General features: G+C 44.7%; 1 protein-coding gene across 9 annotated transcripts in view; it reads left to right on the plus strand.

Moving 5' to 3' along the window:
• Positions 1 to 24,113, plus strand: part of cacna1g (calcium channel, voltage-dependent, T type, alpha 1G subunit) — a 149,422-nt gene extending 125,309 nt beyond the window's left edge. For 3 of the 9 annotated variants that reach the window (XM_081698279.1, XM_081698280.1, XM_081698281.1), the window contains 10 exons: positions 7,039 to 7,190; positions 8,739 to 8,848; positions 10,396 to 10,529; positions 12,158 to 12,228; positions 14,347 to 14,425; positions 14,809 to 14,930; positions 15,080 to 15,484; positions 19,483 to 19,681; positions 19,879 to 20,048; positions 22,533 to 24,113. In XM_081698279.1, the coding sequence (XP_081554405.1) occupies positions 7,039 to 7,190; positions 8,739 to 8,848; positions 10,396 to 10,529; positions 12,158 to 12,228; positions 14,347 to 14,425; positions 14,809 to 14,930; positions 15,080 to 15,484; positions 19,483 to 19,681; positions 19,879 to 20,048; positions 22,533 to 23,396 (2,306 nt within the window). In that variant the 3' untranslated portion in view covers positions 23,397 to 24,113. The other 6 variants (XM_081698276.1, XM_081698277.1, XM_081698278.1 and 3 more) reach the window with 6 other exon arrangements.
• Positions 24,114 to 24,543: the final 430 nt, after the last annotated feature.

Consider the following 24,543-nt stretch of genomic DNA (forward strand, 5'->3'; position numbering starts at 1 on the left):
TGGAAATGGAGGGTGCAAAACGCAGCGCCCCATGACTCATGACTTGCCATGTCTTGAAAATTTAACTTGACACACATTATGTCTTTATTTAAAAGATTCAAGGTAGAGCTTTGAGCTTTACCTCTGGCTTTCTAAATTGTTATTTAGCTCCACCTTTGCCAGACTGCAGCCTGCAAATTAGCTGGGATTAGCACATATGGATTATGATGAGTACGTAGATCATGCAGGTCTAACAGTCCTTTAGAAAAGGCACATAGCTGTGCGTGTCTACTGTACACATATAACAACTAAATTATACAGGTGCCCTTTGCATGTAGAACTAACAGATTATATTTTTTCTAATGAGCAAACAATGTATTAATTAGCCTTCTGTCCAGTTACAGTGTACTTCTGCAGGTTTTAGAATTCCTGGGTCCCAGACAGGAGGGGTTTACCTTCCCACCAATCTGTTTGCCTCCATTAGCTCATGGCTCCCTTGATTTGGCCTTCTGCAGCTGCTGTGTGAGTGTGTAGGAACAAAGAGGTTGGTTAACCCTAACACTTGGTGGTGGGGCTGAAGCCATCTGTCTCTCTTCTACCTTGTCCTACTCTCAGTTACTGTTTATTAGCTACACACCAAGGTGCTTCATCAAAGGCCTGTTGTGCTGTCTGTAGATTGAAATGAGCACATTTCATCATGTCTTATGAAAACAATCACTTGGTAGAAATATATATTTATATATAAATAATATATATAAATTTTATATATATATATATATATATATATATATATATATATATATATATATATATATATATATATATAAATAAAATCAGCTGTCATGGGACATACTGCAAGAGGCAAGAGCAGAAAAATGAAATGACAGAGCACATTCTCTTGGCAGCAGAAGACAGCACGGTGTCTTGTGTAATCTACCATGTAGATTATGTAATCAGCTCCATTTCCTTTCTTCCTTCTGAAAGTAAAAAATGAACTCTTAAGTGTTTATGTTCCTTGTATTATGCGAGTGGCGGCTTCAGGGAATGAACAGATGGTGCAAAGTTTTTATCTGATAGAATTACTTTTTCTCCATTCAATATCACTCTTTTTGTGTCTTTTACCCTCTAGAAATCCCTTCACAGTTGATTTGCTAGAGTTGTATTTATAACTTTTGTCTTCATTAAGCAGTTGGTAATGTCTGATAACGAAACATTCAAATAAATAAGCCTGCTTACAGAAATTTTTAAGCAGCAGGATTTTTTTTTCCTTATGAGGAACATACATTTTTCCTTTGGCTTTTGCTGAATGGGTGTTTCTCAGTTTCACTTTTGAGCAAGCGCATCGCCGGTCTTGACAGCACACAGCAGAGTGTGGCAGACAGAGAGCATCTCTCCATGCCGGAGTCATGCAAGTCTATAGCAGCAGCCAAACTTTGTGCCACTTCCACTAACTTAGTTGTGTAATTTGGAAACAAAGGGTAGACGTTCTAGAAAACTGGCCCCCTTTGTGCGGTGAGCTTAATTCATAGTGTTAGCCTACTATTAGCTTGTCAGCGCTTGCTCGCTGTGAAGGGGAGAGTGTCTCATAAGGGTGTACAGTTGTGACAAAGCAGTTTGCATCTGAAAGTTTTATGCTACTGTGGCTGGCTGCTTCTTGTGCTTGTTCAGGTGGAGTAATTTGAAAGCACCCGGCGTTCATGAGGCTGCTCACAGCAGTCAGAAACATGTTCCACTGTCCAGATGTCAAAGCAAGCCAAGGGTACTCAGGAATAAAAGAGAACAAACCAGAGGGAAAATGAGTTCTCAGACAGTTTTAGTACATGCTTGATTCATAGAGCATTCAGGCATTTCTTATGGAAAAGGACCGAAATAACTCCTCTTGGATGCATCATAACTTGGTGATTGATTGTTATAGACACAGGTGAACTGTTGGGGATGTGTTATGTAGTCTGTTACCTAACAGGTGCACATACATGCAGATATCTAATTCAGGAAGTTTTTTGCTAAGTGACCAGGATACAGACATCTACCCTTTGGGGATTTTATGGTTTTTTTTTTTAGCTTGCTTGTCTCTTATTTTGAATCTTAAAATGAGCACACCCAACATCTGCTAATAAAAAAGTATTGAATGGTGAAGAATGGCACTGCTGTCTTCACAACATCACTCACCCTGCAACCCATCCTCGATCCATCACCCACTCCCAGTCCCATAGAGCCATGCCTTCATCGTGCAGCCTCCATCCCAGACAGCCCATCTTGCTCAAGTCAGACTCAGAAAGAAAGTGTGGTTTGTCTGCTGCTTCTGCCAGCATGATGTTTGTATGTTTCTGCGTGTCCTGTGCGTGACCTGTATATTAGCTCTTTTCTGTGTGTGTGTGTGTGTGTGTGTGTGTGTGTGTGTGTGTGTCTGTGTGTATGTGTGTTTTGCTATGCACTGCCATTATTTTCTATTCTTTGGGCTTTCCATGCCTGGACTCCTCAAATTGCTGTCCTTTTCGTCCTCTTTCTTGATTTATCTGATTTCTCTGTATTAACAGGACTGAATTTGGGGCATCCATAAGAGTCATGCTTTTTTTTTTCCTGTTAGCTTTTCTTTTCAGTTGGCTTTTGACACAATGTGTGTCATCATATAATACTCAGTTAAGGTAATTTACACAATGGTCCCTTGCTCCTCTAATGGACTGCATCTCAGCAAGAATAACAGTTGGACCAATGGCCAGGAGGCATTGATCAGCAGCATTAGCTCATTTTGTTAGTATACCATTGACTGGGTATTTCTGGAGACTTCATAGGATGGAAATTAGAAAACATTCATCTGTCCCAGTAAGTTATATGTTGCTGTAACCCACCCCCCAGCTTTTTAAAATCTTTTTCTCATCAAGGCTTCTGCTGTTCATGCAGTGCCCACCTGCTCCTCTGTACCCACCGCTCATGAGTTTCACCCCAGACGAATCTCCGAGTGCCGGGATGGCTTTTCTCCACTGCCAGTACTGTATCACACTTTAGCAAGCACCACTCCAAAAAGCTTGATCAGCCTGTCCATGAACAATTAGCATCACTTCTTTTATCCCGTGTGGCCTGCATCTTAGAGATTCCTGAAAACCCCCAATTCAAATACTATAGAATGCCATTCTATAGCGCGTGTTTGCCAGGGTTCACTTAAGCTATGGACAGGGCACTAATGCATCTCTTCTGCAGGAAAATAACAGCAACAAAAATACTACTTTGGTCTTTAATCTGTTCAATACAAAAACATTTATGAGAAAATTAATTTGTTAATGGATAAGTCTCTTTTGTGAAACACGGAACATCACCAAAAGCATTGTAACCATTGTAATCTGACAGTGGTGTCTTTTTTATCATTGTCTGTGGTGTTTTGTGTTTGGTAGCCATAATGATACATCACAGTGTGTCTGTATTTCCCAACTGTCCAAGCTCCTGAGGTACAGGTTCATATGACCAGCATCTCTGTGGATCTTTCCTGTGTCCTTGGCAGTATCTTAGCTGTGTTGTGAATGTGTTCACTGAAGGCCCTGGACCTCTTTTGGTTAGGTCTTGTTAAACACAGTGGTCTGATTTTCATTCTGAAAAGAATGTTGACTATTTGCCAAGATTTTTCATTATGAACAAAATCTGTGACAGTGTTCAATTTATTTTCATTTTTAGTGCAATCCAGTTTTTTGTTTGTTTGTTTTGGTCTGGCAACAAAAGTTTAATCCTTTACAGTGATCCAGAAGAGGTCCATGGACCCTGCTTTAAGTGAGAGTGAGTTGAATGTTCTCTTATTGCATGTAAATGTACCAGAAGCATCATAGGTTCAATGCATTGAAAGAAATATTGGGTTTATGCCAGGAAATAAAGGTCCAATAGACCATAGGCCTTCTCCCGGGCTTTATGGGTACTGCACTGAATGCTACTCAGCTATAGCCATTTAAGCATAACAGCTTTCTATCATTGATGGGTCTTGTGGCTCATGCTATTAATCATTCATCCAAGAAACTTCAATAATCCAAACATACCATAGCACTGAAAAAAGTTTGAAATAATATTGGAATGGAATCAAATCGCCATCCAAGCAAAGAATGTCTTAATAAATCACAGACATAGTGTCATTAGCCCTTGCCACAAAAATAGAGATGACTTGGAGAAGACCAAGAATCATGGTCCTCAACATTATTTCATTTTTCTCACTTCGGTTAAAAATAGTTTCAGTCCATTTTTCTCCCTCTACTTTAAAATCCCTTAAAGCTGATTTGGCTGAAACTTGTGTGGCCGTTTGCTTTGAAGCATTGCTATGGCATGACATCAGAGTGGCACTACTGCCAAAAGGAACCCAAAGTCCATCCATTTTCCATATTCCTCATGCCAAGCTGTTCTCTCTTGGGAGAGCAGGAACCCAAGACTGGGGTTGCTGAGGGTAATTTGGCACCTCACACCTCTGTTTCCCTCCGTCGGTCCAACAAAATGGCCACCTTATATGCTTTACAATAAGAAACTTTTCCCTCTCAGTTTTTGAGTGCAGTACTCATTAGCCCAGGGTTGTCTTATTACTGGGAGAACTCTCCTTCCACTGTTTACAGGGGTTTTGTCTCTATACCTTTGTTCTACACTATTTCACACGCAGATTCCATTTACCTGGAGAAAAAAACTTTCAGTAGTTTGGTGATTTTGTTTACTGATGTTTTATTTTGAGCAAGAGGAAGAGGTTCTTAGTGAGGAGGTTGAACGGAGAGCAGAGGAACAGGGGATCCATATGGGGGCTCGAACTTTGAGCTGCAGCCAGGTGTACCTGTAAGCAGCCGCTGTGTCCTGCTTCGGAACTGTCCTATAAGCAGTCAGCAGCTGCTGTGTCCTGCTTCGGAACTGTCCTGTAAGCAGTCAGCAGCCGCTGTGTCCTGCTTCGGAACTGTCCTGTAAGCAGTCAGCAGCCGCTGTGTCCTGCTTCGGAACTGTCCTGTAAGCAGTCAGCAGCCGCTGTGTCCTGCTTCGGAACTGTCCTGTAAGCAGTCAGCAGCCGCTGTGTCCTGCTTCGGAACTGTCCTGTAAGCAGTCAGCAGCCGCTGTGACGTGCTTCTGAACTGTCCTAGTAATCGAGCGCCCTGGAAGTGGAGTAGTCTGCCAGGCTCTGGGACCTGTCCCCCGGCTGCTATAGTAAAACCAGCAGCTGTATCTGTAGCACGCTGCCTGGCACAGGTGACTCCAGCGCAGTTTTTGTGAGGTCTGTGACATTGTTTAAAATAGGGTAACATTTTTACCATGACTCAGGGACTTGATTTGTAAGTTGTGAATTATGAAACTCTGTTAATGTTGAGTCAGCACACTTAGGAATACAAGAAACGTGGCTCCAATTAGGCTGTACTGAAGCCAGAGCCCATACTGTGATCCTGTGATAATTAACCACAGCTCTGGTCTAGCTGGCATCCTGTCCCAAGGTCTCATGCCACAGAATGTACAGTCTTCAAATGCCTGCACAGTAACAGGTATTTTAAGATTCACTTAGTTAATACATTCATAATCTAATGCACGCACATGCACAAAAAGGCATGGCACACCAAAAAAACTAAAATCTGCCCTTATGAGTAAAATCTGAACATGTATATAAGCGCTTTACTTTTTTTTTTGCTGAATTCGGATGTAACGTACTATGTAGCCTTTCTTCTAATGACAGGGAAGAGCTTTCCTGTCCTCTGCTACCAATTAGCTGAAGTGCAGGGGCTCGGCAGCTGTAGTGCGCTGGCTCCAGTCCAGGGAGCCACAGCAGAAGCCACTCTCTCCTGCCCCATAAACCCCAGGAGGCAATCCTGCACAGACAGTGATGTATGCGTGTATGCTGTGCGTGCATCCATTTGTGTGACTGTTCATGAGCCTCCCAGCCAAAGTCGAGCCATTATCTCCTCGATCCGAGTGTGCTCAAGAACAGTCAGATGTGCTGTCTGGTTGAGTACAGCTGTATGATTAAGCCAATAGTGCTGATGTAGCACCATTTTTTTTTTTTAAAGGCAGCGCACAGCACCTGTTCGCCTCAGTTCAGCAGCAGGTACCAGGGCTTTGTGGGACAGTCTGCCTAATGGGCTGACAGGAGCACAGAGAAGCACAGCTGCTGTCTGCAGGCTTGCCTGTGTGCTGGAGTGATAAGCCCCTGACCCCTGCTGCTCTGCCAGTCCTCCATCCTACCTCCACACCCCCACCCCCCACCCCCTGGCTCCTTCTCATCCCCACCCAGAGGATCCAGAACAATAGATCAGCAGCAGCCTGCAAAGAAATGTGCTGCATTTTGATGGCATGTGGCTTCTTTTCCCCAAATGGGACTTTATTTTTTGGAAATTTATAATTTTCTTATTTTGGAAATGTTAACAGCACCAACAATGTCTTCTGTTTTTGGTTCATGTGGACCATATATATATATATATATATATATATATATATATATATATATATATATATATAATATATATATATATATATATATATATATATATATAAGGAATACTGCTATTCTCAGAAGAAAGAGAGGAAGGAGCCTTCAGTGTTCTAAAATCTCAGAATAGCAGCACCAGATAATAAAGCCCAAATCTTTCCCAGACTTGTCCATCCCATTTGGAAGCCCTTCTGGCAGGGAATTAGCATGCACGTGTGTCTCGGGAGAGCCAGCTTGAATAACTGATGAGAAGTGCGAGTGTGTGTTGATGAGATGGTGGCTGTTAGCAGAATAATGCACGAGCTGGTCAGAAGTGATGGGTCCCAGAGGGCCACTGTCCTGCCCCAGACAGTAGAGAGACTGCTCTCCTCTCTTTCTCACTGTGACTGTAGAACTACCTTTCTTCTACTGCTCTTCGTCATGTTCTTTCCCTCCTTCGGCTCTGTCCCTACTGCGGGCATGTCTGTCTGTGTGTGTGTGTGTGTGTGTGTGTGTGTGTGTGTCTGTGTGTGTGTGCATGTGTGCATTTGTGTGCATGTGTGTGGGCTTGTGTGTGTGTGTATATGTGTGCTTCAGCAGTGCTTCTGTGCGTTCTGTTGTCTCATGCTTGCCCCCCGCGCGCTGCGGCTTCCCCACCACAGAGGCTCAGTGCAAGCCTTACTACTCGGACTACTCACCCACCCGCCTCCTCATCCACAAGATGTGCACCAGCCACTACCTGGACCTCTTCATCACCATCGTCATCGGCCTCAACGTCATCACCATGTCAATGGAGCACTACCAGCAACCTAAGGTAGGCCTTCACATGGCGGTTTACAGTGGGTCGTCCCATTTTGCAGTTGCTAATGTTCTCTCTGTAACAAAACATGTTCAAGACTGCTGTGCCATTTCTATACTCTTATCGAAATAAATAAATAAATAAATAACTATATATATATATATATATATATATATATATATATATATATATATATATATATGTATAGATAGATATAAATTATATATATAATGTATGTATATATATATATATATATAATATAATATAATATAATATGAATGTTTTCGAATATTAATTTCAAATGTTTTATATATATATATATATATATATATATATATATATATGTATGTATGTATGTGTGTGTGTGTGTGTGTGTGTGTGTGTGTGTGTGTGTGTGTGTGTGTCCCAAAAAATATTAACACTAACTAAGGCAGGTTAGCTATTATTTCGATGTACATGCTGTATGCTTCATTTTCATGTTTAGTTGCTCTTTTTTGGCATGCTCTAAGACACCAAATTGTCTTGCTAAATGAGCTAAAATGCTCCTCATTCCCTGAAATTCATGAGTATTCTCCTGAGACCCCGCTACTTATAAAAGACCAGTATAACTTGGCCATTAGGGATTGCCTCTGAGTAAACACTTTGGGGTAGTACAATGTATTACTTTGATGTCCTCCTCAGTGAAGGTCGCTTTCTACATGAGAGTGACTGCTATAAAGCATCACATTTTAGCATCTCCTTCAAAGAACTCAGATTTATGAAAGAGAACAATTGTTTCTGTGTCAGAGAGAGTCAGAAAAAAAAAAGATTGGGTGAAGAAAGGATACCTTTCTTTTGGCAGACTAGCACCTTTCTCTCCTCTAATCCCAAAGTGTGTGCATCCGCAATCAGCTTGTGCTTGTTTCTGAGGCAAACAGATATGTTTTCCACAACGCAATCCAGATCCCAGCAGAGACTTCCCTTTTCATCCTGCCCCACAGTCTAAGTGGCCACTTCCTGCTCATTCAGATGATTTGGCTAGCGACCCAGTGGGCACAGTGAAGTACACTGCTTCTGGTCTCTCTCTATTGCCTATTACCTGGAGAGGTGTTTGCCTCCCCTGTTAATGCTTATCTCTGATGAGGGTTGCCCCTTGCTGACGGAGTCCGCGATCTTCCACTGTGGCAATAAATAGATGGCTGTTTGCATTAGAAGCACACCGCGCTGTATCTGAAGGGTGGAGGGTGCAGCAGGCCATTAGACACTTATTCATCACGGAGAGTCAATAGGTTTTTGGTGTGTTGTCAGGCCCCTGCCTGGCCATAATTAGTGTGTGGTGGTCTGGGAGGGGTGAACATGGCACATCGTCTGTCTCCAGTACCCGACACTGGAAATATTAGCTAATGACTGGTTTAGTCTCTGGGTTTACTTTAATCAGCGATGATATCATCTTTTTTCCATTATCATGCATCAAGTCTGAAGAGAGGTTTTATCAATGTGGAATTACCTATTCCAGGATTTATGAGGAACACAGTGCACTCTCTTCTCGAGGTCATGTGGTTTTCCAATTACTCTGTGGTCCAGGTGCTTGATGAAGCGCTGAAAATCTGCAACTACATTTTCACCATCGTCTTCGTTTTGGAGTCTGTCTTCAAACTCGTGGCATTTGGATTCCGCCGTTTCTTCAAAGATAGGTAATATATGCAAAGTGATTTTTCTCCCTAATCGCCGAGATGCCGATGAATAAATCACATTTGTGCATCAGGAAGTTGGAGTAAAAGAATCCAGATGCAGCAACAGTAAAATAATTCATGCGTTGTGAGCACCAATAGCTTGTTAGTCATTATAAAGCCATACAGTGCTCCACACCATGATAGCACAGCACAGCATCCTTGGTTTGCCTCAGACTGTGACAAGCATAGTAAGGGATGAATGGTTTGGCATCTGTGGTGGAAACTAAGGCACATTTCATATCATTTGTGGTTATCCATAGAAGCCATTCTGCTTCTAGTTTCCAAACACAGATATACAATTCTTAATGCTATGATACCACCTATGGGTTAGAGACCTTGACTGCCCATATTATAATACATCCTCTTTTATTTAGCAGTCAAACAGAGCACAGGCCTGCTTGTTTGATACTATAATGCAACAGACATAGCATTTGACCAGATATAATGACTCATGTCCATTCTTTAGCTGCAACTTGGGTGATTTAATGGAGTGAGCAGGTGGATATATAAGACCCAGATGACTTGCATATGGTCCCTTTCTACTCCACCACATTTTCTAGCATTCATGAATAAATTTTGCTGTGAGTAAAATTTTGTATGAGTGATGTAATGAGCATGGTTCACTGATTACCTGAAGATAGACATTCACTATGACATACAAGCAGATCTATGATGGCAACCTATCAATAATGAACAGAAAAAAACTAAAATACTTAGGATATATTATATTATTATGTAATTTACACATACAATAAAGTGTATATTTGGGAATACTGTAACTTAATGTGTTGCTCTAGTGAGTTTTTTTTATATTTAGTTAGAAATAAATGTCAAAAAAGATTCCATTAATTCAGCTTTTTTAGTTGAAATCACTTCAAAACATATTGCCCGAAAAATGAAGCTGGCCCAGTTCTGAACCATGAAAACTGATAAGGATTTATAACACTGGGAATGAACTTTAGCTTCAGTCAAATGATTCATGCACAAAGATCCAAGTCTGTGCTGCATGGAATAGCAATTTTACTTTGATCATAGAGCCCACAGTTAACAAAGCTGGTACAAAACTGTAGGAATGATTTGTGTGATCAAGTTTGCTTGAGTTCACCCTCCTATCTAATGAAACACCTTACCTGGCCACAGGCCTGTGTGATTGGTTAACTTTGAAATGGACTCCAGGCAGAACTTGTAGTGCTTGAGGAAGTGATTTAGATTTTGGCAAGTTGTCTTAAGTCTCACTTAGAGACTCCGAATATTTCTAGGGGCCTGAAAAATGAGGGGGTAAAATTAAGTTTAAATAAGAGTATTGACCTCAGTTTGGGGTTGAATAATGCTGAGTAATGTTAAATTAAATTCTGTGCTTCTTTCTTAAACTGCTTGAGGTGCTGTGCTGAAGTGTGTGTGTGTGTGTGTGTGTGTGTGTGTGTGTGTGTGTGTGTGTGTGTGTGTGTGTGTGTGTGTGTGTGCGTGCGTGCGTGCGCGCGCACATTTGTGTGTACATATGTTTACAGGTGGAACCAGCTGGATCTGGCTATCGTGCTGTTGTCCATCATGGGGATAACTCTGGAGGAGATCGAGGTCAACGCCTCGCTCCCAATCAACCCCACTATCATACGCATCATGAGGGTGCTGCGCATCGCCCGGGGTGACTACCGCCTCACTCCTCTGGCCTCGCATTCCTTCCTGCTTCACTGCCACACAAGAGCTCAAGCGCTGTCCCTGTTAACCTCTGTTTGGACTACACCCGTGTCTGTGTGGCTGCTGCTTCACATACTCCTCAGCAGTCCCTCATCATGTAGATAGAGACCAGATGGCTGCAGTGAGAAATTCAGCTCACATAACCTCTCTCTCTTACATACACGCACACACACACACACACACGCACACACACACACACACACACATGCACGCAAAGAGAGTGTGAGGAGCTGGGGTGCGCATCTGTTTGGGGCAATTACTCTCCTTCTAATGAATGAGCTTCTGTGGGAGTCTTTATAGATTACTTCCTCGACAGGGATGGCCGAGTAAACACGCTTGCTTTATAGTGAGATACAGACTGCATGAGTGTGTGTGAGTGTGTGTGAGTGTGTGTGAGTGTGTGTGAGTGTGTGTGAGTGTGTGTGAGTGTGTGTGAGTGTGTGTGAGTGTGTGTGTGTGTGTGTGTGTGTGTGTGTGTGGTGTGAGTGTGTGTGAGTGTGTGTGAGTGTGTGTGAGTGTGTGTGAGTGTGTGTGTGTGGTGTGAGTGTGTGTGAGTGTGTGTGAGTGTGTGTGAGTGTGTGTGAGTGTGTGTGAGTGTGTGTGAGTGTGTGTGAGTGTGTGTGAGTGTGTGTGAGTGTGTGTGAGTGTGTGTGAGTGTGTGTGAGTGTGTGTGTGTGTGTGTGTGTGTGTGTGTGGTGTGAGTGTGTGTGAGTGTGTGTGAGTGTGTGTGAGTGTGTGTGAGTGTGTGTGAGTGTGTGTGAGTGTGTGTGAGTGTGTGTGTGTGTGTGTGTGTGTGTGTGGTGTGAGTGTGTGTGAGTGTGTGTGAGTGTGTGTGAGTGTGTGTGAGTGTGTGTGTGTGTGTGAGTGTGTGTGAGTGTGTGTGAGTGTGTGTGAGTGTGTGTGAGTGTGTGTGTGTGTGTGTGTGTGTGTGTGTGTGGTGTGAGTGTGTGTGAGTGTGTGTGAGTGTGTGTGAGTGTGTGTGAGTGTGTGTGAGTGTGTGTGAGTGTGTGTGAGTGTGTGCACCAGCGTACCCTGTCTCTCCTCTCGGCTTCATAGAGACGCTCCTGTAATTAAAGCTCCAGCCATTCTCAGGCCCTACAGCACCAGAGGCGTCTGGCCTTTTGCACTGCCGCCTGGTGCCTGCCAGAACGGCCTTGTCATCAGCACCATTAAAGTGGTGTGTTGAGACTGTGACCTCAATAATAACACAAATTCGGTAATCTAGTCACTGCAAAAATTACGAGGGAAATGGATTCCACCTGTCACTTCCAAAGTGGCATTATGTCCACAATGTCTATTTCCAGCTGTGTATTTCCTCTCTTCTCTTAATCGACATGCATGTTGAGCATATCCGCTGCCCACTTACAAATATCTGCGTGACAGAGAAGACCGGGAAGGCCCCGTTAAAAGCTCAGTTCTCTACTCCTACTAGCACTAAGCACTATTGGATTTCCAGAACACAAACCCATCAGCCCAGTCAGGTCAAACATCAGTAAAATCAGATACAGTGTAGGCTGCTTAATTATGCACAGACAGCAGGAGCTGAGCTCTGCTAACTCCACTCTGTCCTTGCAGTACTGAAGCTCCTGAAGATGGCAGTGGGCATGCGAGCTCTGCTGGACACGGTGATCCAGGCCCTGCCTCAGGTAACTGCGGCTTCCGTCCACCCATGCCCACCGCCCCGCCGGCCCCCTGGCCTGGTCCTGCACAGTCCCGCCTCTCTCCACGGGCCTTATCTCCATGCACAGCATGCCACGGGGAGAGATGGTGGCCCTACAGATGGGCTGACGGGGGCAGAGGAATAGCAGCGGGAGGTGGAGGAGAACGTTCCCTGACACTCTCACTCTGATGCTGTCAGACTCTGCAGCTCCCTGCGGGGGAGGGGGCTTTGGATCTGAGTACATGCTGTACCACAGGATGCTTTCTTAATTCCAATAGATCAGATATGTGCATATTTAATCACAAGTACTTGTTGTTCCTGGTTTGGCTCCTCCATGATCTAAAACAGAATATACTTGAGGTTCTTGGAAACTATCGGTTCTTTAAATGCCTTCAGATTTTGTACATCTTTTTGGCTTTTTTTTTTACTCATCTGCTGCTGGTTGCTGTTGGATTGAAAGCTCCCCGTATCCAGGCAGAGCCACAGTGATATGTGAGCGGTGATGCTTTGCAAATGCACAGCTTGATTCTGGGATGCAAACCTTGTGCATTCTGCTGGCACTGATACTGTCCTGCAACTGATCCATTAGATTGGGAGAAGGCCCTGGTTTGGACAACAGATGTATTTTTGTTATACACTGTATGGCCAAATGTATGTGGACACCCCTCCTAATTACTGACTTCTTTCAACCTTTACCAAATCAAGCCCTGTAATCTCCATAGATAAACACTGGCTGTAGAAAAGGTCGACCTGAAGAGCTGTCAGTTTAGATGTGACAATGTCATGGGATGCCACCATTGACACATTCCAGTTTGTGAAATTTCTGTCCCACTCATTTGTAAGTGCTATTATTATGAAGTGGAAGTGTCTATGAGCAACAACAGCTCAGCCACTGAAGCAGGGAAAACGGCCTAGCTTCCTTTGCCTCACTCACTAATTCCAGACTGCCTCCGGAAGCATCATCAGCAGAGGAACAGGGCATCCGAAGCTTCATGAGATGAGTTTGCAGAGTATATGCACACACTCCTAAGATTACTATGCGCAGTTCCGAGCATTGGCTGGAGTGGTGTAAAGCACACCACCACAGGATTCTGAAGCAGTGGAAACATGGTCTCTGGAGTGATGAATTATACTTCGCTGCCTGGCAGTCTGATGTTCAATCTGGGTTTGGTACATGCCAAGAGAACACTACCTACCACTATATATATTGCCAACAATAAAGTTTGGTTGCGGAGGAATAATGGCCTGCAGTTGTTTTGCAGGGTTTGGGCTAGGAGCCTTAGTTCCAGTGAAGGGTAATGTTTATACAGCATACAAAGGCATGTTATAAAACATGTCTCGCTTCCAAATTTGTGGCAACAGTTTGGGGAAGGCCTTTTGCTGTTACGGCATGACTGTGCCCCTGCGCACAAGGCAAGGTCCATAAAGACATGGTTTACCGACTTCGCTGTGGAGAAATTCTAGTAACCTGCACAGTACCCTGACCTCACCGCAATGAATACCTTTGGGATGAATTAGAACATCAATTTAGAATCAGGCCTCCTCCAACATCATGCATGACATCACAAAAACTCTTTTGAGTGAATGAATGTGAATTCTCAGAGACACACTCTAATAGTTTGTAAAAAGCCTTTCCATAACAGTGGAGGCTATTATCTCCATAAAGTAGATAATGCCGGCTCCTTATTGCCCATGCCTTTGGATTGGGATGTCCAATACGCTCAAGTGTCCAAAACATTTTGGCCATGTGGTGCATCTCTTGGACTGGAATGACACATTTGTAGTTACCCTACTTTACTCCTTTCATTCATTTCCTCCAGAGCTTACCCCATGCTGACCACGCAGCTGGGTATGGGTACCACCTCGTATGTTTAGCTGTCCCTGTCACATTTAGCCAGCTGTAGATGCTTTTGTGTCTACAACTCTAATCACTGGGAACAGGCCTAAATATCTCACTTCATAGTCTCGCTTCTTGGCTCTTAGTAGGTGGTGTTTCTGGAACTGGATCTCTTTTTGCCTTGTTTGCATGCTTCAGAAAAGCTTGTCTGGTTCTCAGTCTCAGGCTGCTCTCGCTGTCTTCCCTTCTCTCTCTTCCTCTCTACAGGTGGGGAATCTGGGCCTTCTCTTCATGCTTCTCTTCTTCATCTTTGCAGCACTGGGAGTAGAGCTGTTTGGTGACCTGAGTAAGCACATTGCATGATAATAGAGATTACTTCTGCACAAAGGCACGCACATGCATAAATGCATAAGTGCACACACACACACACACACACACACACACACACACACACACACACACACACACGCACACACACACACACACTTCTCATGATTCAACATCTAGGTTCCCTCTTTTATTCTATCTTTGAACTCTGTAAATGACCTAGTTTGACTCTTTCTGACTGGTCTCCTACCAAACATTGCCTAAAAATGGATTATGTCTTACGTTTGAAATCTATATTTCTGAAAGCTCTTCATCAGTGTGTAAGTATAGATGGGAATGTCTTCATCAAATCTGAGAGGTGAGACGAGCATGCCTTTATTTAAGTTGCTCTCGGCATTGCAGTATGTGATGAGCTGCACCCATGTGAGGGCCTTGGGCGCTATGCTACGTTCAAGAACTTTGGCATGGCCTTCCTCCTGCTCTTCCGTGTGTCCACCGGAGACAACTGGAACGGCATTATGAAGGTGCAGCCTTCTGACTGTTTCTCTGTTTTCTAGATCATTGTAACCTTAGCTGAGGTTCACAGATATGTTCACAGGCTCTCTGCATGTCTCTTGAAGAGTTACAGTTATTTTTGTCTTCATTGGTGTGTGACGACATGTCTACGTTCCAGGACACGCTCCGAGACTGTGCTCAGGACAACGGTTCCTGCTACAACATGGTGGTGTCTCCCATCTACTTTGTGTCCTTTGTGCTGACTGCTCAGTTCGTGCTGGTCAACGTGGTGATTGCTGTCCTCATGAAACATCTGGAAGAGAGCAATAAGGAAGCCAAGGAGGAGGCAGAGCTTGAGGCAGAACTAGAGCTGGAAGCAGCAGGGGAAAGCGTAGGGATGTCTGGTGGGCACATCTCACCTCTCTCCCTGGGGGAAATAGGTGGGCCTGTAGGGTCTCCCTGGATTTCCAGAGACACTCAGGACAGAGGTTACCCTACTGACAGCCCACCTGCAGACATATGCAGAGAGTCGACAGCACACATAAAAGCAGACCCCCCTCAGTGTCTGGAGCCTCCAATAGAGGTGAGTAAAACCCCAACATTTCCAAGCAAGTGTATGCCTGTGTACGCGCGCGCGCGTGTGTGTGTGTGTGTGGATTTATATCGCACCGTAGGAGGCACACACTGACATTAATGCGCTTTGGCAGGTACTGAGAGAGGTTTGCTTACTCAGTACGGGCTGGCAGCTGTGCTAGTTTGCTCAGGGCTCTGCTCCATTACCCAGTCAGAGCGAACCTGTAAGTCACATGGGACATAATGGAGAGTCCAGTATGCTGAAGCCTTGGCCAGGTCTTTGCATGCCACCTGACATTCGGAGCTGGGTCTCACGCCGTGCGCAATGTGACATGTGACAGCTATGCAGACTGAGCGAGGCTGACCATTGACTCTCATCATCTGTGCGGTGTGCACCACACTGCCAGCCAATGACAGAGACAGCAGCACTCTCCCCATGTAGTAAGCCCTTGGTGCAGAAGCACGAGCGCATCAGCTACTGTGTCCTCTATTCGAATATTCATTTATTTTGCTATATTTTGTTGTGGCATGGGTTGAGATTAAAGATTGGCCAGATGCTACTTATACTTATATACTATAACTAAAATATGAAATTATGTATGGAAATGATTAGCAATGTTGGGTGATCACTTTGGCTGAACATTTTTGCTGAAGTACTTCTTTTACTTTTAAGAGTGAGATTTTCCAATGTTCATGATACAAAATTTCATTTTGCATGATTATTTGTATTTAGCACATCTGGTTTGTATAACATGCCTTTTCGTTTCTTCGTCTTAGCTCGTTTCATTCATGTAGACATGGCCCTGCTGCTTTCCCCTGTTAGAAGCAAATGACGTATAGGTCAGTCAGCCATGAGAAAACACTAATACATCAGCTTGGGGTTTTTTTTCTTTTTTTTTTTATTGTGCCTGGCTATTTCTAGAATACCATTTTTTTTTTTAATTAATGGTGCCCTTCATATCATTCCTGAGATGTTTTCCCTCCCTTATCTCCTGTTAAACAAGCAGAGTTCACTCATGCTGTGGTTTCTTTTGTTTTGCTTGCCGTAGTGGACTGAGTCTCAGTAGAGTTAGTGCGCCCCCAAGTGGAGACCTGTGCTAGTACAGAAATAAATGAATGCCTAGGAACAGGTGTTGGGGCCGTGTTTTGAAGGGGGGGGGGGCAATCCGTTTGTAATGTCTGAATTAATCAATGCATTAGAAGTAGGAAATTGCTGTAATATCAATTTAACTTGCTCATATTTGTTTGAGTTTAGATGTAAATAGTTCTTTATTGCTTTATATTACTGTCTTCATTCTCTTTACATGTACGTCTAACCTCTGCTTGGCTTCCTGAATTGGTGTCTATGAACTACTCTCCTTCCCTGCTTTTCCTCTCCTTATTTTCTCTGTGCTCTGCTGCTTATGTGCAATCTCTCCTGTGTCTCTGTCTGCTCCCTCTCTCTCTCTCTCTCTCTCTCTCTCTCTCTCTGTCTGTCTCTGGCTCTGGCTGGGTCTGTAGCGGAGGCCCATGTTTGACTCGGTATCCCTGGTGATCCAGGGTTCGCTGGAAGGAGAGCTCAGCCTAATGGACAACCTTTCTGGCTCCATCTGCCACTACTACGCACTGCCCCTCCTCCCCAGCAGACACTGCACTGAGAAACAGGTCAATGGCTACCCCTGAGCACCCCGCTACCCCACACCATCTCTGCCACTCTGCCCTCACTGCTTTTCTCAGTGGATCACTTTATTTCTTACAGCTTATGTGTTGGCTAAGTGTTGCCGATTTGGCATAAGCCGAGTGACTCTCGGCATCTGCTTTGCCTCTGTATGGCCAGAGGTAGCCCACTGTCAGGCCGTTTCATGAGAGTGTTTGGATGTGGTCCAGTAGAATCCAACTGCCGTAAGATACCAACTTCCTCAAATCCCTGAACTCGATTGAATAATACATTTGGATACTTCTGCCAAGATCCGAAGTTTGTAAAAATAAAAGCATTACTGGAAATTGCTTAGCAGAATCTTTGTAGGCTGAATGTAAATGTTATAATGTGAGGATCAGTGAAATATAGAGAGTGGTTGAATTAAGGAAAGAAATCTATTTTGCTATTTCAGGGAATATTGCAGAAAATTTCATTAGTGTTGAAAAATGGTGTGCTCATCAATGCTTTTAAATGTAATTGGATGTGCTTTAACGTCTTGATATGGCCTTGTTTTGTCTATATTTTATTTTAATAACAGCTTACACTGATTCCCGTACACAGTCTATGCCAGTTAAGGACAGGGCGCTGTGTATCTGCATCACACAGCACATCCGGCATCAAACTTGTGACATGCAAACATGCAAAGACATGCAAACATCAGCACCCCAGGCTAAAATCAAACAGATTCTACACTGCTTCTTTTTTTCAAACATTGTTTACTTTTTCTTTCTTTCTTTAAAAAAAAAAAGATAAATTCTGTGACCCTACGAATAGACAATCTGACACTGTATTCATTAGAGCAGATAAGTCTGCGCATTTTAAGCACCCTCCTGGCCTTGTCTGGACAAGTGCTGTAAACCGCATGTGCAAAATAACTACCGCTGAGCCACCAAAAACGGATCCAAAAAGGGCTTCTTTTTTTGGCACGAGATGTTCCTGTGCAAACGTGTAAGGATATGTGTCTCTAAGTGCATAAGGCCGGATGGTCGCTGTTCTCACCCTGGCCTCGTCTCTTCCTGTTTAGATCCCCCTAGCGGAGATGGAGGCTCTGTCTCTGGCGTCGGAGAAATCCTGGTCCTTAGCTCTGACGGACGACTCCGTCCCCGATGATTTTATTCCCCCCTTACTAACCAGTCTGGAGTGCAATGTACTAAACAGTAGAGCACCGTTCCTCCTCCTTTGCGGCCTCTTAGCCGTCCCTTCTGCAGCTTCCAGATGAGTCTGCCTCCTCTAAGATGCATGGTCTGTGGCCCCTCCTCTTTTACCATGTAGTGGATCTGTAGTCCAAAACAAATCCATAAATGCTTTGCACATTAAATAAAGGTCCCTAACGCTACGCTATCATCACAGTATGATTTTTGAAATCTTTTACACGCCATTGATTGCAAACATTGAATAATCATCATTGCTACCCCTGTTATTCACTACTGAGAGCATGATTAATATATAATATATATGGAATAAATTCCTTAAAATGTGAAGAAGATCCATACATAAATTGTGCTCAGTAAAGCAGGCCATGCTAAAATAGCTTTTGCGCAGATCTAAAAAGCAATAGTGGCTGGAAGCTCAGAGGGGTTCCTAAGCGTCTGCCCAGTTCCCTCCTTTCTCTCTGGTCATGTTCTACGAGCCCGGTCTGTGTCCAGTCCAGTAGACTAGCGTCGCTCCTCTCTTGTCTGGGTCCCACACCCATGTTCCCATCCTCTCCCACGCGTGTGGAGCCCATCTCTGGACGCCTCTGCTCCCCTCCCCTCCCCAACCTCTACCATGGCTTTTTCCCTCCCTACATGTGTCCATGCACTCCAGATGGCCGGTCTTTATCATCTCTCTATCTGTCTGCATACAGTATAAATGTGCATCTCTGTGGTCCGGTCCCATGATTTTATCACTGTAATTTCTTTGGTACCGGTGTGATGTTTGCACCACTGCACCATGTCTCCTGCTCGTTTTAGTGGGTGGGGGTGTGGTGTGCCGTTCGCTTCTCTTGTCTGCTAGTAGTAGTGGAGGCTATGGGCGTGGCTTTTGAAGGGAGGAGCCTGGCAGTAGCCATGACCCCGACAGACTTCACATCTGTGCAAGAAGCCATTGGCCATTTCAAAGCTGCATGTTAATATCCCTACAGAAGCTAGTCGTGGAGTGTTACAGATCGCATGTAAGGGTCAGTCTCCTCCCTGTGGCCAGTGTGCAACGATGTCTGCCCTCCATTGTGTGCTAACCTGTCCTGTAGGAATTGTATGTGTTGTTTGTAAGGGAGGCGCCCTGGTTCTCATTTCCCCACTCTGAGCCCCTTCTCACATCTCTGCTTACCATGCTGTCTCTGCCTCTCTCAGACTGCAGATCCGCCGGAACACCTAGAGCCTGTGCAAGCCCGCCAGCCTCTAGAGGAGCACCTGCTGTGTGTGAAAAAGACTTCAGTGGGGCGCACACACTCGCTGCCCAACGACAGTTACATGTTCCAACCGCTGAAGCCCAGCACTGCCTCCACAGTGCCCCCTGCCTTTCCATCTTTGGCACTGCAGGACCAGTCAGGTACAACACCTTATTAGACTGCTGAGCAACAGGGGCCACATCAGCACACCTGCCCAGTACTGCCAAACCTGAGCCATGTTGCAAATTGACAGCTAACCGTTGCGATAATCCATAATAATATTAAAAATAGTGTTTATACTGAACCTACTGTGTGTCGGAATATAGCCGCAGCGTTGCTTCCGTGTGCCTTCTCCCAGGCTCCAGAGGTTCTGTACAGTCCCAACCAGAAGATTCCCCCCAGCACCTGACCGTGCCCACAGAACTTTTCCGGCCCATCAGCCCCCACAGCTTATCAGACTCTGAGAACATCCCCCGCATCCCTCCCCCTCACCGGCGACACGCCCTTTCCCGCACCCTGCGTCGACAGGTGAGCTCCGCACCCCCATGCTTCGTGCCGCAGTCCCTTTCAGTAGAATCACCAACTCTGGCTCTCATTAAGGACCTGTGTGCTCCACCGGACCAGCATCTCACTGTGTTGGTACTCTGGAGCTGTACTTTATAGGTGTGCAACTGCTACTGTGTCTTCCGTGTTCTTCCTCAAAATGCCTCGTAGTCTCTTTGTCTTCTGTCCAGCATTTTATCTTGTGTATTTGCAGAAGTGATTGGTATGAAACCCTTGCACTGTTCACCTGTCCTCCAAGCTAACTACTTTTCCACTCTTAATTCTTCCTGCATTCTCTCCCTCTCTCTTCTTTCTTCTGTTTTTCTTCTTCTTCTTCTTCTTCTTCTTCTTCTTGTGGCCTGTGTACCCACTAACCCGACTAATCCCGATCAGCTCAGCATGGTACAGTACGAGCCGGACCCCCGCCTGCTCCTGAGACACAGATACTCCTGTTGCTGAGAGAGCTGGAGTGGTAGCCTCCGGCACCTTTCCCATTCGACCACTCTACCCCTGAACCCTCCACCTCCTCCATCAATCACCCATAGTCCTTGCCTCTACTGCATTTCACCTGGGCTACTAAGGGACAAACCTAGAAGGTTAAAGATCAGGTAGGATTCCTGTGCTATTGAGCAGAGGACAGAGGGACAGCATTTTATTAAAGCACACCTCCCGTTCAACCAGTAACAAACTGTTCGATGCAGTGTTGAGCTTTTGGCAGCAACATCAACTATGGAAGTAATTGTTCATATTTTAAAAACACTAGTTACTAATTATTAGCACTGATAAATGTCTGAGTGCACGTTTTGCTTAAAAATTATTTTAAGTAAGGAAAGTTATGTTGTTATGAGTTACTGTTTCTTGAGTAAAGACTCCAAACACTGTGGACCATTGTTCATTTGCATGCAGAGTAAAATAATAAATAAATAAGTTTATGTTTTATGGAATATCAAGCTGGTTTTTATGCTCTTTGGGGCACTATATTTCTGGATAGTGAGCAGTCAAAAGGCACTTCTTTATTTTAGAAGTCTTCTTTGCTCAATAAACATGTTCTTTTTGTTATGAACAGTATTTAACAAATATGCTAAATACTGAGTAAGTGCCTATGTTTTTTGTTTTCACATTTTGACAGTATACAGTAGAAACTCCTGTCAGATCAATTCTATTTTACACCACTAGATGGCAGTGCTGTCTTCATTATACTGTCCTGTTGCTGCAAACATGAAGGTCAAGTGCATAATAATCATTTGCCAGTTCTTTCAGTTTTGGCATGTAGCACTGGCATCCAAATTTGGCATGGTCCTCTTGATCTTTAGCCCTTCTTCTAGTACCCTCACCACCAGACACCACCCTCCACCACGTTTCTCCTTCTGGGCTTATGCCACACTTCCAATGACTTATTTCAGTAGAGTTACTAGTGGCACACAGCCCTGAAAGGAGACCCAGGTCATTTTGTTTCTTACGGTATAGCCCTGAGGCTCAGAGTGCAGTATGCCAAACAGTGCCTCCAGTTTTTGCTTAGGGTAAATGTTCCTCTGCCCTACACAGAAAACATCAGCAGTGCTGGACTGCTATTCACAGGAAGTGCAATTGACATTATCAAATTTTTGTCACATCTTTGTGACTTGACTGACAGCAGCAGCTGTATGTAAGATTCTTTTCTCTCTGGTTGTGTCCCAAATGTAAGATTCCTCAGGACCATGGGAATAGAGAGAGAGAGAGAGAGAGAGAGAGAGAGAGAGAGAGAGAGAGAGAGAGAGAGAGAGAGAGAGAGAGAGAGAGAGAGAGAGAGAGAGAGAGAGAGAGAGAGAGAGAGAGAGAGAGAGAGAGAGAGAGACTGATAGATATTGATTTTGCAGTCTTTGCCATTTAGTACACTCATTTGATGTGCAAATTGCATGGGTCAATTCAGGACCTACTTTTCCACAGAAGCACAGAAAGGATGTTTTTTTTACTGATGATAAGATGAATCTTTCTCAGAAGATAACATTAAATACAAATGGAATATTGCAATGTGTTTAATTAATTCTGCCAAATTTTTCATAGTTAGGCTTGCCAGTGAAGAAACTTTATCAGTTATTTATTTTACTGTGTGGTCAAAGTTGACTTTACACTTTTGTGTGGGATTTGAGCTAATGCTTCCTCATATACTCAGAGCTAAGAAGTTAGTCTTAGACTCTGTATGTTGGCTACCTCTTTGCAAAAGCACCAGAACCCCCGCAGGGTGCCTTCAGGGCACTCTTTGTATTTTTGTAACTTTTAGCCTACTCGTTAAGGCAGAGAGCCTGTTGAGCGTTCTTCACTAATGGTAAACTCTACTCTAACCCTGCAGCACGCCATGCCCCAACCACTTAAACCCACCCTCCCATCTCATGGTAACCAGTCTCCCTCTCACCGGCTCATGTCTTAAAAACTGTCCTCCTTCCCTTTCACTCCCCTCCTCCTGCCTCCTCCCATCCCTGCTCTTCTCAGGTTGCAGTCAGCGCTGACTCTCAGGAGGCTCTTTATGTGGAGGGAGGGCCGAGTGAGTGGTCTGCAGGGCCCTACCACCTCTCCACCCCTCCCGCCCGCACCCCGGCCACACCGCTGCAGCCTCAGCGCTCGCTCCTCCTGCTCCCCGCCACCCCTGGAGCCTCGCCGAAATCGCCGCGCTCCAGCGTGCGCACGCAGCACAACCCCCATGACCAGTACAACGTCGTCCCCCCCAGGCACCGCCAGTCCCCACCACCTCCGTCCCCGCCCGCCGGCAGGCGGGAGCGGGACTCGGTGGACCAGGAGGTGTCTCGCATCATCAGGGCCGGGCTCGGAGGAGGCAGTGGCATGGGGCGCGGGAGGCCAGGTGGGCCAGCTGAGGGGCAGAGCCCGTGCCTGCGGCAGCTGAAGAAGTACTACAGTGCAGACACTCAGGGCACACGACCGCCACTGCTGCTCCGGCCTGCCTCCTGGCTCGATGACCCACGGCGTCACTCCATCGAGGTGTGCTCGTCGGTGGCGAGCAGCCCGCAGCGCAGCTCCATCTCCTCCGGGTTCGTCTCGCGTGCCGACAGCCTGCAGCAGTCCTCGCAGCCCTCTCCTCATACCCGCAAGAAGAAGATGAGCCCCCCATGCATCTCGGTGGACCCCCCAGAGGGGCTGGAAATCCTGGGGAACGTCCACCCACCGCCCCCTCTCCCCTGCAGGGACACCTGCCTGAGGAGGCGAGCCCCCTCCAGTGACTCCAAGGACTCCTTTGATCTGGGCGGAGCAGGGGACGGCCTGCCTCAAGATGGCACACCCCACCCCAAGCTATTGACTCTGCCAAGCGTTTCCTTTGAGAAGTCGAGCTCTGAGCACTGAAAACCCTTGCACACACACACAAGTGCATATAAAATGACAAGCACCCATAAAGATGCACATGAATGAACACAAGAGGCACTCTGTGTATCTACAACAGTGATAGTCATAGTAATAATACCATAGAGAGTAATAATGCTAACTGCAACAACAGTGAATACTCCATGATCATGAGGAATAGTGACCATCCCTTGTCTTTGTTCTGTACTGCCAAAAATGAAAACAAAGCTACACTGTCCTGAGGACACACAAAGCTAACAACAAAACTCTCTCTTCCACGATGCTGGCAGATGTTTGCTGGCAGTCCCATAACCTCCTGTTAGAAGCTGGTACTGGGGCCAAAACAGGCCACCTCCTTCTGGCTGTTTTGGTGACCTAAAAGCACTGTATGGCGGAACGTCTCCTCCTGAGAGCAGTGGCGAAGATACAAAGCAATACGAACGTTTTAGAGACACTATTTTCTTAAATTATTGGGCCATAGTGTTTGTACAGGATGTAGATTTTTTTTAATTTCATTATATTTTTATTTGTGTCTTTTTGTGACTTTTCAATGTTTAAATTGTTTGTTGTTTTGCTTTATTTTTTCACCATAGGATATTTTTAGCTTTAGGGATAAAAGGAAAGAAAACATTTTTTCAAAGTGCCGAGATCCATGTATTTGTAGTAATAATAATAATAATAATATAATAATATATATATATATATATATATATATAAAAACTCATTAAACTGCTCCTTGATTTTTAAACACAAGCAAGCGGTCATAGTAAATAACATAATCAGTCTCATGTTGTCTTTTATTGCCCACAGCAGTGTATTTACTACGTGCCTATTCAGTGCCTGCGAGGCTTCAAAATGCAATGAGCAGCCACTGGTTTCACTGGCTATAAGGATTTTAAAAATGCCATGTTATTCATGTTTTCAATTCTGTAATAATTTTAATAGCTAATTATACATTGCACAGTGAAAATATATATTAGTATCTGCACAGTAACCTGTGAAGCTACTGCTGTCCAAAACAATGGTGCTGACGTTCATTTGTCCTGTGTCCAGCACCTTAGATTGCTGCTCACTAACAGGGTGACTCACAGTGTCGATCGATTTTGGTGATGGGTCCACCTGCTACCACAATAGCTAGACAGTATAAAAT

Source organism: Electrophorus electricus, chromosome 15 (assembly GCF_041902795.1).
Source record: "Electrophorus electricus isolate QZ-2024a chromosome 15, ASM4190279v1, whole genome shotgun sequence".
Taxonomy (NCBI): Eukaryota; Metazoa; Chordata; class Actinopteri; order Gymnotiformes; family Gymnotidae; genus Electrophorus; species Electrophorus electricus.